The sequence below is a fragment of the Protopterus annectens genome, chromosome 2.part1 (assembly GCF_019279795.1).
Source record: "Protopterus annectens isolate FY-2018-M chromosome 2.part1, PAN1.0, whole genome shotgun sequence".
NCBI lineage: Eukaryota > Metazoa > Chordata > Ceratodontiformes > Protopteridae > Protopterus > Protopterus annectens.
Window position 1 is genome coordinate 83,999,149 of NC_056729.1, and position 17,590 is coordinate 84,016,738.

The 17,590-nt window shown below is 42.2% G+C and overlaps 1 protein-coding gene across 1 annotated transcript in view; it reads left to right on the top strand.

The window, feature by feature from the left end:
- The window catches only part of LRBA (LPS responsive beige-like anchor protein), a 4,045,850-nt gene that overhangs the window by 1,297,897 nt on the left and 2,730,363 nt on the right, over nt 1-17,590 (top strand). Inside the window, exons 26-27 of the mRNA XM_044063433.1 lie at nt 1,200-1,330; nt 11,780-11,887. Of these exons, the coding sequence (XP_043919368.1) occupies nt 1,200-1,330; nt 11,780-11,887 (239 nt within the window). The remainder of the gene's footprint in view (nt 1-1,199; nt 1,331-11,779; nt 11,888-17,590) is intronic.

Sequence of the window (17,590 nt, forward strand, 5' to 3'; positions counted from 1 at the left end):
ATGGTCATGTTTTTAAAGGGTCTACTTCACGATGTCGAAAGCTGACAATATCGAAGCTGATATTGTCAGCACCACAACATCGAAAGCGGAGAACATCGTGCAGGTAAACAGAAATCTCCATAAGGGGAGATTTCAGTTTACCTCAATGTAGTGTGGTCTCGGAGTTGGAATATTTAAGTAAGGGGTGTGTGGGGGGTGCAGCCCCCCATGTGGGAGGTGCAGGGGGGCTTGCCCCCCTGCCTACGCTAGTTAGTTTTTATTTTTGTTTGCTTTTTGTTAAGCGTTATTTGATGTTTTACTACATTGATCACTAGACTGCGGTGGTGGTGCTGCGGTAGCATTGTTGCCTCATAGCAAGACGTTGTCCCGTTCATTTCTCAGCTAGAGCATCTTCTGTGTGGAGGCATACATGAATGGGGTGTACCTTCGTTGAAGGTTGTGCGTCAGGGCTGGTAACCCAGTACGTAAAAATCCACTGCCAATCATTAGCGGACCGGAGTTCTGCTGTGGCGAGCCCTAACCGGGAAAAGCCAAAAAACACAAACAAACAAACTACATTGATCACTAGAGGTCGACCTTTAGCGATTCGATGTAGAAAGATTTCGATAACGTGATCTAGACCCTTTTTAAATGTCATGCAACAGCATCACAGGTAACAGCACTAAGCTTTTTCAGTACAGTACAGCTAATACCATTTCCAAGAGAGGGAAAAACAAGCACCAACTAGCAGATTTTACACCCTAGCCTCTATTTTCTGTCCAGTGTTGCTTCAGGAAACCATTATTTTCTTTGTAGTGGATCTTTGAAACTTTGTTTATTGACAAAGTCACAGAAAAGAAAGGAGTGGAATTTATAATGTGTGTGTGTATATGTACATATATGTGTGTGTGTATATATATATATATATATATATATATCAATTACATGTGTATATTTTATTTATATTTACTTATATATATATCAATTACATGTGTATATTTTATTTATATTTACTTATATATATATATATATATATATATATATATATATATATAAATAATACCTATATACATTGAAACAGGAGTTATACTGCAAAGAAGTTTGACACTTTAAAACAAAAAATGTTTTTTTTAAGATGATACCATAGTACAATTTGTCAACGTTGTTTGTTTGAAGCTTGCGATAATTTGTGTGTAACTGATTTTGTCTTTCTCTGACAGTTTGTTGTGTGGCTGTACGAAATTGCTTGGAATGTCAGCAACATTTTCGTGCAAAATCTGGGGTGGATAGTAAAATGGAGCAGAAGACGATGCAGAGTCTAATGGGCACTGGGATATCTGCGGCAGCTAAGGCAAGTCCTCCTCTAGTGTTAAGCTTGTAGTTCAGAGTGGGAGACCTCATAAAATGCGAATTTTAATGATAGTTAAATGCAGACGTCCAGGTACGGCAAATTGATTTGTTCTGTGAACATTCTTGCAGCTTCAGGAAGCAAACTTTTTGTTTTGCTTGTTAATCATTTCTACTTTTGTGAAGTAAATGTTGTTGGGGCCATTTGAAGTTAGCTTTACTTTGTTCTGCTATCCGTAGCTACTTTTGAATAAACTGCATGATTTATGTAATATATTTCTATGAATTTTGCTAAAGAGTTGTTGCAAAGTATATACTTATTTTGTGTCTGAAAGCTTGTTTTTAATATTTGGTCTTACTTTGAATACTGCACATTTTTGTCTGCATTGCACATATTTTTTTTTAGTAATTTTGTAAGGTTTTGGTCCGAGAAGTATGCTGTGGTTATACTTGAGGATCATATTGAATAGCACAAGCCTTGTATTCCTTTGGTGCTTCGTTATTTGTCATATTTTTAGGTGTCAAGACCGCAACCCACTATAACCATATTTGCATAATAAACATGAGTGAATGCACATCCAGAAATACACACAAAATGTTTTTTGGCTTGCTGGTTATAAAATTGAATCTAACATCGGTGACCCACCTTGATGTATCTTTGTTAGTATTTGTCCCCTGTTCTGTCCCACTTTATCATTTTTTTTCTGCTTTAGAACTTAAGATCACATACGTCAAGTGATGTAGCTAATATACGTAGAACTGTATACCATCTTCCAGAATGTACTCCCCACCCTGGGTTGTGCATGTTTCTAGACATTATACCTCTTTTTCAGTTCTAAAAAGGCAGGTTTGGTAAACATTAAACAAAGATTTCATTTAAGCAGTCTGACATTTGGAGAAAAAGCCATTTAACAAAACCAGTTACTTTGTTTAGTAAAGTTATAGTAAATGTGGCATAGAGTAAGTAAGTCTGCATATGCCTGGCTGCAGTCTTGTATGACGTGTGTTGGTGCACGTCATGATTTAATTTGCCACATTAGGAAGGGGAGCTACCTTTTGAGCTTCAGTTCTTTTCTGCCACTGGCTTATTTTGGGTCTTGGTCATTAATCACATCAGTGAAAAGGTCTTGGTTTGATGACTGAAGGTATGTCTAATAAGCCATGTGGCTGACAGACTGCCAAGACCTACATGAGTATTGCATGTATTCCATGATGGATAAAATGTGCAGCGGTGTAATTAGTACCAGTCGTTAAACCTGTCCGCCTATAGGCATATTTAGAACCTAGCGTACTTAGCTACTAGGAGGATGGTGGGTGTTGAAGTTATGCTTTTGTTGATCAGTGAACACCCCATCTGAATACCATCACTATGTGACGCAAATGAACAGTAATCTATGGTTAAGCTTTCCTGTAGGTGTCAATTGTTTGACATGCCCTTTCGTTCCTTAGTAATCATGAGCTCATCTTGTACTAGTGAGAGCTTGAGTTCATGCCCATCTTCTGCTTCAGAGGATGATGCATATTGATGTGAATTCCAAGTTCACACCCTGTATGGTTGTTTCCTCTGTTCCTAGGCATTGTTCTTTTCCCCCACTTGATCAGTTGGAGCTCAATAGCTAACCTGATGCCAGGGAGCAATCTTGGTTCATGTGGTCAAGGTTAGCCATCCTTAAGAACTCAGGCCCAGCAGGGTTTAGTGACCCAGATCAGAAGTGGTTCACAGAGTCTTCTTGCCCCAGGACTTGTGGTTCAGGATCTGCACATTACACAGGTGCTTGAGGTCTAGTGAGGACTTGCCAACACATGCTGTAAGATCCTTGGGGACAATAGTACAATGGCAGCACTGGACCTCATGCCTTTCTGTCTTTTATCTCCACTACATTTGGCAGGTGGGCTTCTGTCTGCTGATCTCTACTGCTGGACTTTCCAGCATGTATCCAGCACACATTTACCCCTTGCTAAGCCTCTGCAGAAGTTTGTCTGTGGAGCTGGTGGGAAGTGAGGGATTGTTTTCTCACCCAGATGCCATCATGTTTGAGTTGTATAAGGACATAGATCCTTCCCAACCTATAGGCCACCCACCGGATGGTCTTAGTGATGAAACCATAAGGCATAGGAAATCCTGTGTGTACTGATCATTGAACATAACCCCCCCCCCCCCAATTGTCTTCACTAGGTAGGTAAGAAGTATGGCAGCATTAGCTCACCCCTCGAACTGTGCTACTAGTGCCACTTGCATGCCTGAAAGTATGGTTACTGCAGTGGACTGAGATCAGTGGTTGCAGTGTCACAGACGCACACTTTAATATTTTTGTAGTGTTAGACCCTATTGATAGACTGTCAGCTTAAGTCTGTTCTACTTTCAGTACCCTTGCTTCAAGCACTACACACACAACTGCATGTTGTGGACCATAGCTTCTTTTTTTATTCCACCACAGCTTTGGGAATCTTTCCACCACCCTAAAAATAATTCACTTGTGCTCTGACTGCCTATCAAAATAAAAAAAATAAATAAAAGTAAAGAAATCCCAAGATGCACACTGTCCTGGCTGTTATTTTTCAGATGTTTATTACCCATTGTCTACTTTCCAGAACCACATCAACAGTCTGTTTTGTCAACATGCTCTAGTAATTCTTCCCAGAAATCTGTTGCACGCCACCAGCCTACTGTTTATGCATTTCACATCATTTGTCTTCTTAATTGTTTTGTAAATGCTGCATATATTTTGACAAAAAAAAATCCATCATCTTTGGTACACTCTATTGTTTTAAGCTGTCCATTTTGCAGGTATAAAAGTACATAAGAAATGGTGTCTAAATCTATTGAAAAAAAAACTTTGTTTTTATTTGGATTGTATACTTTCTGTTTTGTCTGAAGTTCAAATGCTAAATACTTTTTGTCTGACTGTGGTACAGAGGGAAGGCACTCTTGCTTCAACACAGACAACTGCAGCTCGATTAATAGCCCCAGCACTGGAAGTGCCAGGTGGGGGTGGAGGTGAAGGAATGTGGTCTAATTTAGAGGGGGGTAATAGGGAGGGAGGGTGGGCGGGTTGAGCACATTCGGGGGGAGGTTCCATGGAGTCAATGCAGTTTTCCTGGTGGAGACTAGAGAAGTCATCATTCATATTTTCTAAGTGGGGCTGCTTGGAGGAATGCCCCATTGTGGAAATGAGTCTGACCTCCACAGTCAGACCATTGCCTGTGTAAGTTAAGTTTCCCTCGGCTACTTAATATGAGTTTCCTTATGGTAGTGCGAGCTTGGCTGACTAGGTACTCCATTAGGTAAACACCTAGTGCTCCTGTTAGGTGTCCCCATATGATGACTCAGAGCTGCCTCCTTCCCAAAAGGATGGGTGAGCTGGCCCATCCTCCAGCCCACCTCCTACAGTTACCCGAGCTGCTAGTCAGACTTGGATTGCCTGTGCCTAAGAGCTTTATTCCACTATACAGTGGAGCTGGCATGGGTATAAGGCCTTTAACAAGGAGTGTGGGTCAAAGGGAGTGGTACTGGCAAAGTTTAGTTTGCTACTTATCCAGTAAATATGCAGTAATTTGATCTTGTGATTATCTGCTTTAAAATCTGTGGTAGGTTTCTATGACCACTGCAGTAAACCTGCTGAAACTTGATGTAGGTCTGAAAATTTTATAGGCAGTATATCAGATGTTTGCTTCTCCTTTCCCCTGTGTCCAGAGCAGTCTCTGTTGAAAGAGCCAGTCTTCTTGGCACTTGCATCAGTGAAGATAAACAGAGCAGCAAAACCAGGTTTAAGATCTTAGTTGCCTCTAGGGCTTAGTAGAATTGAAACGTGCAGTTTTGCTGAATTTGCACTGGTTGTACCGCTCAGTTTCCTGTCAGGATGGCTGCCCTAAATTGTAGCCATCACATTAAAGGACTGATTCTCTTGTTTAGGCATCTGTCATATTGAGTCAAAGGGAAGAAAACTGTGCAGACCACAGTTTGGTATTATATTACTGATTTGTTTGATTGCCTATTAGTAGAATATCTTCAAACTGCAATAATACTGTGTTGTCTTACGGTTGTGGACTGCCCATTTTCTCATTCTAGTCTTACACTAGATAATTTTGTACTTATTTGTTGAATGCCACTTACCAACAGGAGTCCATTTAAGAACATACTTTACTTGATCTGCATATTGTTTTAACAGGTTTTTTTTTTTTTTCACTAGTTTGTTTTTGATTTATAGTCAGACAGCTGTTTGCTCAGTAACCAGTATTTTGGTCGTGTTACTTTTTTTATTTAACTGTTATTTGATTTCACCTACAGTGATGTAATTTGTAAATCAAACAGCTGTCAGTCTTTTCCACCTAACAGAATTTTGTACTTGTGCATTTGGAGGTAGAGGTTTTGGAGCAGTGAAAATGCAGGTTCCTTTCCTTGTAGCATTATAGTATCCTGGTGTAAATTCTGTCAAATTGTGAATAGGAAGGGTACCACTGTATTTGTAGACCACCTTGTACCAGCTGCTTCATAGTCTCATTTCTTCATTCCATACATATGAAGATTGAGTAGAAGAAATGCATATGTAGTTATTTTCCCCTTTGCCTGTTTTCCATTCCTGCTTAGCCTATAACTGCTGTCTAGATGTTCATCGTGTTTCACTGTTGCAGTCATGACTGTAGGGTTCTCCCCTGCCGGCAGGCAGCCCTCGGTCGGCCAGAATCCCAAAGTCTGGGTCCGGCGTCGGATGTTCAACCATGCTCCCTGACGTCAGAGCGCCAGGAGTACAAAGCTGACAGCCGACGCCATCTTCTCCAGTCTTTCTTGCCGTTCGGTGATAGCAGTTCGCAAGTGCCGGTCGGCTGACTCCTGACAATTTTTTCCTGATAAAACTTCAGTCCGAAGACTTTATTCTCCACTCAAAGCTAAGTACCCCGTTGCGGAAACTTTTTTCTTGCTCCACTCCGATGTCAGAAAAAGTTAATTGTATTTCATGTGGGAAGCAAATACCTCATAAGGATTTTCATTCTTACTGTATTCCTTGCTTAGGCCCTGACCACGACGTAGCTAGTTGCCAGTTTTGTGCTAGATTTAATCAATGTACAATTAAACGCAGGTACGATTTTGCTTTTCATTATTTCGGTAGGCACTTTAACTGCAAAATGTCATCGGATACGGTTCCCGCTACCGGAGTTCACAAACGTCACAAGGATAAAGACAGGCCTCCGAGGTCCAAATCTGATGATACCGCACAAGCGGAGCCAGCTTCAGGTTCGGCCGTCGTCAGTGAGGCGCTTTTTCAGCCCCTGTCGTCGGCCATTTCAGAACCGATGGCTAAAACGGACTCTCATGAGGAGCCAACCAGGCCTTTAAATATTTCAATGGCAGGACCTTCGGATGGGTCCGGAGCTGCTGTGCAGGTACCGGCTTCTGAAGGGGTTTTCAGGCCTACTCAGCTTCTTATAAAGGCAAAGACTCCTTCAAAACCAAAGACTGCAACACAGGCCTCTTCTGAACCGGCTCCCAAGTCACAGAAACAGTTACTCAAGATGGTGGAGGATTTACTTACTATGATTAGGGGTTCACAGCCCCCTCCAGATAAAGGCCAAGGCAGGATGTTTATTATGATTCCTCTGATCAGGCTTCTGTTTCTTCAGTTTCTTCTTCTGACCAGGAATATTCTTTCCCTCCTTATGAGGATTCTGATGCTGAGAAATCCATTCCTTCAGCTTCTCCCCCTGAGGATTTCCCTTTTGGGGAAACTTTGCATGAAATGAGGGAACATTTCCACTGGGAAGGACAAGAGTATTTGGAATCTAAGAAAAGACTAAGGGATTTTCTTCTTCTTCCCCAACATAGACCCCTGGCTATTCCTCCTGTTTTGGATATTGTGGATGATGCCTTTTCGGAGGCTAACTTAACCCCTGACTCTTTTCCTCCTGCTCCTGTTAAGCCTGATAGATATTACAGGGTTCCTGATTACCACCAGTTTTTATACAAGAGCCCTTCTGCTGACCCTGAAACCATTTCTCAGGGTCCTAAGGGAGTTAAGGCCGCTTCTGCCAAAAACCCCATTCCCACTGAAAAGGATTCTAGATCTTTAGAAAGATGGGGCAAAAAGTGTACACTTCTGCTACTTTGTCCATTAGGGCTTTAAACTGTCAGTTTCATAAGCTGAAATACCAGCAATTTCTCTTGTCTGTTTTAAAACAAAAGATAAGGAATTACATGACTTGTTGCATGCCACTGAACAAGTTGGAAAGCATGATTTACACTGTGGATTTGATGCCTTGGAGGCTTCTTGTAGGGCTGCTGCCTCTGGTACAGTCATTAGAAGGCATGCATGGCTAAAGGAACAAACTTTGCAAGAACAAGTAAAAGCTAAATTATTGGATGCTCCTGTTCAGCATAATGTTTTGTTTGGATCAAAAGTGGAAGAGGTGATTAAAAAGATGGAGGATAAGGCAAAATCCATGCAAACAGTTAAAGATTTCTTACAAGTGCAGCCACCAAGATTTAGCAGGAATTGGCCTTCTAAAAATTGGTCCTTTCCCACTTCAGACAGGCCTCAGAGGGGTAGATATAGACGCTCCAGAGGAAGGCCTCAAACACAAGCCTCTTATAGACCAAGACAGTGGACTGCTTCCACCCGTAGGGGAGGAGAGGATAGGTCACAAACTCATAGGAAACAAACTCAATGACTCCCTCTGTTGGGCTGCAGGAACTTCTTGCCTGGAAGCCCTCCAAGGAGGAAAACTCTCTCTTTTTTTTATCAAAATTGGACTCGTATAACCCAAGACAAGTGGGTTCTGGATGTGGTTTTAAGAGGTTACAAATTCCATTTTCATACCCTGCCAAGACCAAGCAGATGGCCAGACCTTCCAAAACATCAATGGACAGAGGCCTTAAACCAGGTGGAAGCACTTTTGGCTATGAAAGCCATAGAACTGGTTCCACTTTCAGAGATGGAACAAGGTTTTTACTCAAGGCTCTTTCTAGTTCCCAGGAAGCAAAACTCATGGAGACCCATTCTAGATCTGTCAGTCTTGAACACCTTTCTAGAAATTCCAAAATTCAAGATGCTTACTCTACAGCAGCTACTTCCAATACTATCCAAAGATGCGTGGATGGTAACTTTGGATTTAAAGTAGGCATATTTACACATTCCCATCAGGCAGGAGTGCAGAAAATACCTCAGTTTCAAGGCCGGATCGAGGCACTTTCAATTCTCTGCGCTGCCCTTTGGATTGTCTACTGCACCCGGGGTCTTCACCAAATGCCTGGCTCCAGTAGTAGCTTACTGCAGACTCAAGGGGGATTCAAATTTACCCTGATCTGGACGACTGTCTAATTCAGGCAGACAGCAAGGATGTCTTACTCCAGCATCTAGAGTTTGTACAAAACCTCCTCAAGTTCCTGGGATTTTCTGTAAACATAAAAAAGTCAAATTTGACACCCTCACAGCAGATAACCTTTCTGGGTGCTCTTCTAAACACCACAACCCAGATGGCATTTCTGACATCCGAAAAACAATTACAGCTGGCTTCAACTTTCAAAACCTTGGCAACTTTAACTCAACTATCTGCAAGGAAATTCCTGCAGGCTCTGGGTTACATGGCTTCCTGCATCCTTCTCGTACCATATGCAAGACTACACATGAGGAAAATACAGTGGTACCTAAAAAGTGTATGGTCTCAGCATTGCCACAGTTTAGACATACTGATCTCCGTCCTGCCTTGCCTTCAAAAGGAATTTCTTTGGTGGTCCAGGGTGTGTACTCTAAACAAAGGGAAACCCTTCTGTCTGCCTCCTGCCACTCAGACTCTAACCATGGATGCATCGGATTATGCTTGGGGAGCCCATTTTCGGGGCAACTGTCTGCAGGGCCTTTGGACAAAGGATCACAAGCACCTGCATATCAATTTAAAGGAAATGTTAGCCGTTCAGAAAGCCCTAATGGCTTTCAGGAATCTTCTACAGCCAGGACAACTACTAATACGGACAGACAACACCACAGTTATGTGGTACATAAACAAGCAGGGGGGATCTCATTCCTACCCTCTTTGCAGACTAGCCATGGATCTATGGAACACACCTCTAGCTTACAATCTGGACCTTCAAGCTCAGTTTCTACCAGGGAAGCAAAACATCCTGGCAGACAGTCTGAGCAGAAACCTGTCGGATCCACATGAGTGGATGCTAGACACCAAAATATTCAGGATGATAACAGCAGTCTGGGGATGTCCTCATATAGACCTCTTTGCATCCCATCTCAATCATCAACTACAGAATTTTTGCACCAGGACTTTCCACAAAGAAGCTTGGAAAGTGGATGCCCTATCATTCAGTTGGAGGAACCTCTCGGGATATGCCTTTCCGCCTCTTCCTCTTTCCATGGGTATTATTAAAGATAAAACAGGACAAGCCCAAGATGATAATCTTGCTGGCCCCAAATTGGCCTCGGCAGTTTTGGTACCCAACTGTAAAAAAAACCTATGTCTGGAGCCCCCTTGGATTTTACCTCTGTCTCCGAACCTTCTGTCCCAACATCAGGGTCAGGTTCTACACTCTCATGTCAGCACTCTCATCCTGGCGGCCTGGTTAATCTAGGGCCTTTGATTTCTTCTTCTTTCCTACCCAAGCAGGTTATGGATGTCATTTTAGAAGCCAGATGTCCTAGCACTAGAAAATCTTATGCAGGAAAATGGAAAAGATTTTGTTCCTGGATGCAGGCTCAGGATTCTGATCCTCTTCTTCCGAACATTTCTTCAATTTTACTTTACTTGACAGATCTCTTACATAAGGGTATCTCTTTCTCTTCTATTAAGATACATGCCTCTGCTATTTCGGCTCATTATAATACAATCTTTTCCCACAAGCTCATGAGACAGTTTCTCAGAGGAGCTAAGAATTTAAGACCTCCTAGATCTCCTCCCATTTCTGCTTGGGATCTCAACTATGTTTTGGAAAAACTAACCTTGCCTCCTTTTGAGCCTGCTGCCTCTTCTGACATCAAGTTTTTATCTTGGAAGACAGCTCTCTGCCAGGAGAGTTTCAGAGTTACAAGCTCTTATGGCTGTGGAACCATATATTATTTTTCATCAAGACAGGGTGTCTTTGAGGACTAATCCTACCTTCATGCCTAAGGTGGTTTCCAAAGTGGCTTTAAATCAAACTATCCACTTGCCAACTTTTTTCCCCACTCCTCAAAATAAAGGGGAAAGGATCTAACATTCCTTGGATGTACACAGACAATTACATTTTTACCTGGACAGAACCAAGGACATCAGAAAATCTGAACAATTGTTTGTTTCTTATGCTTCAAGTTCCCAAGGTAAAACCATTTCAAAACAGACCATTTCTAAATGGATTGCTCATGGAATCAGATTTTGTTATTCACACCATGGAAAGCAAATCCCAGGGAGTTTACGGACTCATTCCACCAGAGCTGCTTGCCACTTCTGCTGCCTTTCTCAGGGGAGTTCCTATCAAAGACATTTTGGAAGCTGCAACTTGGAGTTCAGTGCATACTTTTTCTAAGCACTACAATCTACCTCTCTACTCTAAGTCTAGGGTAGGCTTTGCATCTGCAGTCTTGCAGAGCCTTTTAGCCGCCCCTTCTTCTTTATGACCACCTCCCTTTGTACTCCTGGCGCTCTGACGTCAGGGAGCATGGTTGAACAGCCAACGCCGGACCCAGACTTTGGGATACTGGCCGACCGAGGGCTGCCTGCCGGCAGGGGAGAACCCTACAGTCATGACTTCAACAGTGAAGACACTCGAACATCTACATTTATGGTAGGTGTACACAACTGTACTTTTCCTTGTCTTTTCAGCCCCAACTCCACCAATTGTTCCTTTCTACCCAGTCATAGGTATGACCCTTCACTGGGTTGACCCTAATTGCTAAGTCTTGATGGAGAGTTACAGCTGAGGAGACTAGAACCCTCATTAATGCAGAAGCTGATCACGATCCATAATTATGAGTGGGGCCTGTGATGTGATGTCAGTGCACCTGGTGCACACACCCATCCACCCACCCACCAAGCAATACACACTTGCCGCCTTTTGAGAAAATTAGCTTGCAAGACTCCCAGTGTCTACCAAAAGTCTCCTAGGTGGCAAAATTCCCAAAATCCTTCCAGCAGCAAAGGATAGCTGGTTGTTAGCCCCATCATTCTGTCTCCCCTCTTCTCCTGGCCAGTTGTGGCAGCCATCAGTTTGTTCTCAACCTCTGGTCACTGATGATGAAAAAGGACACCCTGCCTATACCCCAGCATGATGATATTTGCCAGATTGTGTGTTTTGTAGCTGGGTGGGTTATTCTGGGTAGGGTAATTGTTAAACAGAAAAGAATATTGTGCTTAAAAAAAGTTGTTACATAGTTCAGTCAGTATTTCCTGATTTTAAAGTGTTTGTTTGATTTTATTTTCCTTTACATTTGGATCACTGTTTTGGTCTACCTGGTAACAGTTTCTTTCTCTCCACTAGAGCCCTATTGACATGGTCACTGGTGGCGTTTCTCCAGTACGTGACTTTGACAGGCTGTTGCAGGACATGGATATTAACCGTCTCCGTGCAGTTGTCTTCAGAGATGTGGTAAGTGCTTCTCTCCACAAGTTTAGGGGAAAACAAGCATTTTGTAATCTCTCCAGACCATTTTCTGGATAAGTAGCGGGTGAAATGTTTCATGAGAGATGACTGTTCTTTGAATAGTGTGTGCCTATGTAGTAGAAAGTGCAGACGTTTTCATAAATGTACTCTTGGTCACAATTACAGGATTTCATATGATACTGGTTTTGGGATAACATGATTTTTTTTTCTCCAGAATAAATTTGATCATTGCCTTTGAAGTCATATAACCAGGTGCCTTGTGAAATAGTTGGTCTTTTGTCTTCAATTTCCCATTACTTATAAAATTATTTACATATTCAGGTTGCTAACATAATGCTTTGTGTATTATTTGGAAGTGCAGTGATCTGGCTTCAGTACATCTAGCTTTGCATAGAACAGAATAAAACAAAATCTCTCAGAATTTTGGGCCAACCAAAAGCTTATTCAATGCGTTTTCCCCTATGATATTCTTCGATTGGAATAAGAATAGGCCTGAACCTCCTAGAGAGAAGTCTTTTGTCCATCCAGCCTCTGGGACTTTGCTGGATGTGTGCTAACCCTCAACTAGCAAGTAATCAAGTTGTAATCAGTCCTCTGCTGTGGATGTTGGGATCATGTGATTTGATCCAACCTGGTTGGTTCTGGCTTGGAGATTGGAATGATGAGTCTGTCCCCCAATCCACCTCATCACTGCACAACCCCCTTGTTTGAAAATGCCCTTAGACACATGAGGAATGTTGTAGACTAGACTAGCAACCTTCCAAAGAAAAAAAAAAAAAAAAGAGTGCATAGTATACTGCCTATATAATCAGCACATGGAGGCATGAGATTCATCCCAGTCTTGGAACCAATGATCAGGTTGCCATCAAGGCAGTCTGGTGGTACCTAATTCTACCTCACATGCAGAAAAAGTCTGTTGCACAGTCAAGTGGGCAGTGCAACTCACTGAGTCTTAAATGACCTCTTCAATTCATGCTGCCAGAAGAGGAATCTTGAGAGCTTTATACAAGTATGGCAAGAGTTTAGTCCTAAGCCGCACTGGGGCTTACAACCGTGAAGTCTTCCTTTCGCTTATTCCAGGTTTTGTACCACATAGTGAAAGAGTTCATTGATAACCTTGATGACCTTACTGAGTCTGGGTTCAATAAGGGCATTTGTAGATTCTCTGGGGATTGCACAGTGGGATACAATGTGTCCAGCTTCAGCAAAGGAAAGGGGAATGGAATACAAAACTGATAGCAGCAAATAGGGAAAATCAGAAGAAGATGAGAATTGAGATAGAAGGGAAATTGTGGAACATGTTTAACCACTTCAGGTATCCTGGATGGGTGGTTGAAGAGAAGGGATGTCTGAATGAGGAGGTCAGATTTAGAATCAGATGGGCTGCAGCCAACTGGCACAGAGTGCCATGTGTAGTATACAACAGAAGAATGCTAAAATAGCTGAAAAGTAAGGTGTACAAAACAGTGGTGTAACCAGTGTGTGTGTGGGTGGGTGTGTCTCCCTCTCTCTCTCTATATATATATATATATATATATATATATATATATATATGTATATATACATACAATATACAACAGAAGTCTAGGCAGTAAAGGCAGAGCAGTTGAGCTAGTGGTGATTGAGATGAAATGCCTGAGGTGGGTGATAGGATGCATACTGTGGGACACACAAAGAAATGAGAAGCTACAAGTGTGGTTTTGAATAGAGAGATGCCAACAGTTGACATGACACCACGACCCCATGTAGAAAATGGGAAAGAGGGCAATGGTGGTGATGGTACATTGTGTCCAGCTGCATTTCTGACTGCACTTTGGTATGTGCCTGCACAGGGTGATGTGACTGAGCTTGTCCTCCCTGAAAGGAGGAACTTTGGAGCAGGCTCCTGGATATCCATTCTTTGAGGTAAGTGTTCTGACAGCCAATGCAGGGATCTGGTCAATAGTGATCTGAGAAGGAAGCAGGCCTTCACCTCCACAGAGGTCCTATATGATTCCCAGCCTTAGTGAAGAAAGAGGCCTCATAAACACCAGTGAAGTTGCAGAGAAGATGAAACTACTGTACTTTCCACTGCAGTGCTCCCAGTTGTCTGGAGCAGTTTGGTGAGGTCTCTGAGTTCATCTCTGGTTAGTGTGCCATCATAATCAATGATAGTGGTGGGTTTCACGATATGATCAGCATTTGTCACATTCTAGTGGTAATTACTTTCCCCCGCAAAGACGTCATCTGGCAGGCCAGTCCATTTTACTGGAGCACCAGTGACAGGTCCAGACTTTACTGTTCAGACGAGACATAGATGCTATTTTCATGGTTGAAGGACGCTTGAGCTTTTACCCTCTTGACTTGGTGCTTGGACAGCTTTCATCTCAGTGATGTAATCGTGATGTAATCCAGTTACTGGTACGATAGTTTATGATGGATTGTGTCAGAGGATTTTGTCCCTTCTTTTGCAATTGGTTTGGATGATTTTTTGGATTTTTTTGGATGTTTTTTTGGTCTACACAAGAAACTACAAATTGGAAGTGCTTCTATTTGGTCTTTCTTTTCACTGGTCTTTTTCAGTTCATACATATGTTCATCATGTGTACTAAAACCACGCAGGAGAAGCAGGAGAAGTACTACTTGCTGTTGGAAACACAAAACATGTTCCCTCCCCTTTGTCAGCTCATCAGCTTTTTTTTTCATGGATGAAGTCCCCTGGGGAAGTGAGGTGATAAATTGGAAGAACTTTTTTTCCTCCTCCTCTTGAGGGTCTTATTGGAGTGTAAGTTGGGCAGAATATTCTGTCACTTCCACCACTGGAGAGGACCCAGCAAGTCATGACTTTAACATCTTGGTTGAGGACTCTGAGCACAGTCAAGACTTGGTACCCTGTGTGCCTTCTGCAGCTTATTGGTAGCCATAGTTGCCATTGACATGCTTTTGAAGATGTGGCTGCTGCAATGGACAGTGAGGTGTTAGTGGCTTCATAGCCACCATGTACTCCTGGGCCTCCTGTTGATGTTAAGACTTTTGCTTTTGGGACCTGCAGTAGTAGTAAATTCTCAATATTTCTCTCTTTTTTTTAACAGGCAAACCTATAGCAGATCTTGGTGATGGAAGATTTGTTTGTACCCGGGTGAACCCACCTAGGCCCCCCATGTTGCTCTTGGAGAAGGATTCCTCATTATACAGTTGGAGATTAGAACAGTCCTTTAATCATGAAGGTTTTTAAAAAGCACAAACAGCCAATGCATCCTTTGGTACATAAATTAGCATGAAACCAGAAGTTCTACCTCATTGCACGAGGAAATAATGCTTGTTTGGCAACAGTTTACATGTCAGTAGAGATGAGCAAAGTAGAGAGATAGTATTGGCTGTGTCCCTGGCTCTGCTTTGTTTGATTCTGTTGGAGCTGGGCCACTTTGAAAATTAATGTCTTTGCTCTTTGGGGAAAAATAGTTCTGTCCTTCTCCTTAGCTTAGCTAGGCAGTGGAGAGTAATGGGATGGGTATATTCCCTCTGACTTGACAGTGGATGTGTATTTTTTGTGTTCTGTGTCTTATTTCAGAGTTCAAGGAAAAAGAAGCAAAATTAACTCCCATTGCCCTTTTGTTGAGAATGGCATGGTTTCAGGCAGTAAGGTCCCTAGCAGTACACAAAGCCCTCCTGCTGTTATACATGGTCCCATGGTACAGCAGGATAAAGCCCTGACTGCACTCCAAATGACCAGTGTTATATAATAGCATAGATACTGAGGGACGTTTGTGGCTAGGGCATGGACTTGGGTCACTGTAATATCCATAAAGCTTTGGTGTTGACTATGGCTTCCTTGCACCTCAACCACTAATGGTGACTTTGCTGCGGCCATATCATGTTCCTCTAACTGATCATAGCATTCTCTCAGTTCTTCTGGTGTTGCTGCTTGGGAAGCCACTAAGGACTGGGAGGCAGGCATGTCCTCTCTGGTTGTCTGTCCTGTTCGGTTCTTGGAGATCCACTCTTCCTGGTATCAGGGAAGGAACCAGAAGATACTTTTCTTCTAAGCTGCTTCATTCCTGGGAAAGGGACCACCCATCAAGTCACTGTTTTTCTTGGGGGGAGGTCTTCCAGGAAAAGGAAATGTAAAATGAGACTTTTTTCTTCAAAACACAGATAAGGTGTATAAGCTTGGCTTTGCTAATGGTTTATTTAAAGCCTTCTATTCTGCTGAGTCTTACCCTCATTTAAAAAAGAAAAAGATTGTCCTCTGTCTCCGATACTGATTCTCAGTCTGAGGCACAGGAGTTAGACTTGGACTGTACTTAAGTTCCAAGTCCACAGAATGGGGTTAATCTGACTCTGAGGAATGTTGTGCTTCAATTTCCCCTTCATGAAGGGTTGTCTTTTTCTGATGCTATTGTCAGAATGAGGGACTTGTTTTAATGGGAGCCAAAAGAAACACCACAGTCTCAGGAAATAAATTGATTTGCTACAGGTGGATTTCCCTTAACCTGTAGTTGTTCCTCCTTTTTTCTAGCCTTAGAGAATGCTTTCTTGACCGCCAGCAATTTGTCTGACAGTCAGCCACCTGGTCCAAGAAAGTCTGATAAGTTATATAATGTGCTTCCGACTCACAAATTCCTTTTTTCTAACTCATGGCCAGACCCTACAGTAATTTCTCTATCAAAGTTAGCTTTTTCCCAATGCTTTACAGCAGCAAACCCTGTTACTTCTGACAGTCTGTGAAAAGCCTTTGAAAGTTTGGGAGAAAAGTTATGCTTCCTCCACCTTGGCCTTCAGAATAGTAAATTTTGAAGCCCACGTGCCTAGCTTTCACGGTCTTATTTTGAAAAACGAGGACATTAGTGTCTTTCCTTCCTCAGAGGATAAGGTATCTCTAAATTCCTTATCTTCTGTGTCTCAAGTAACCAAGCATTCTCTGAAGTGTGTTTATGATACTGCTGATGCTGTTTGAGCAGCTGCCACTGGGTCAGTGATGGAAAGATTTTGCTTGGCTACTTTCTCAAAATATGCCAGACAATGTCAAAGATGAGATCCTGAATGATCCACTAGATAGCTGCGGTGTTTGGTGCTTCCTTTGCTGAGGCGCTTAAAAGGTCTGATTAAAGGGGAAAGTTAATTCTTGTAGTTACACAGATTTGTCAACTCTCCTGCTCAAAATATAATAGAAACTTCTCTCCCAGTTCAGTATTGTCTTTCAGGAAACGGAATACTTTCAAAAAGCATTGGCAGGGAGGTTTAAATGTGAAAACAGGGTTTTCCCAAAAAACAAGGATAGTCTAAGAAATCTGATTGTCTGCCCCCCCTCAGGTGTTTTATCCTTCCCACCTTCTAATCTAGTAAAACTATCCCATCTATGGCACCAGGTAATTTCAGATGTTAAGTTGTCCATCTCGCCTTCGTTCTTGCTGTTTGGGTTCGGAGCCGATCCTCGGAGCTGATTTTTGTCTAGATATATTCTTTTATCCCTTATCGCTTTCTTGTGTATTTTAGCTTTGTTGGCCATCGCTCCATAACTCGCAGGCCTTCTGTTTCCTTTGAACTCATTTAAATTAGAGTTTTCCACCCCCACCCCCACCCCCTTAGGATAGCCGTTTAAATTAGAGGCTTTCCTTTCTGTTCCTTAACTGTAAAAAAAAAGTCTATTTGTTTCTTGTTTTTTGTAGTATAGCTTTTTATTATTATTGTTGTGGTTGTTGCTATGTC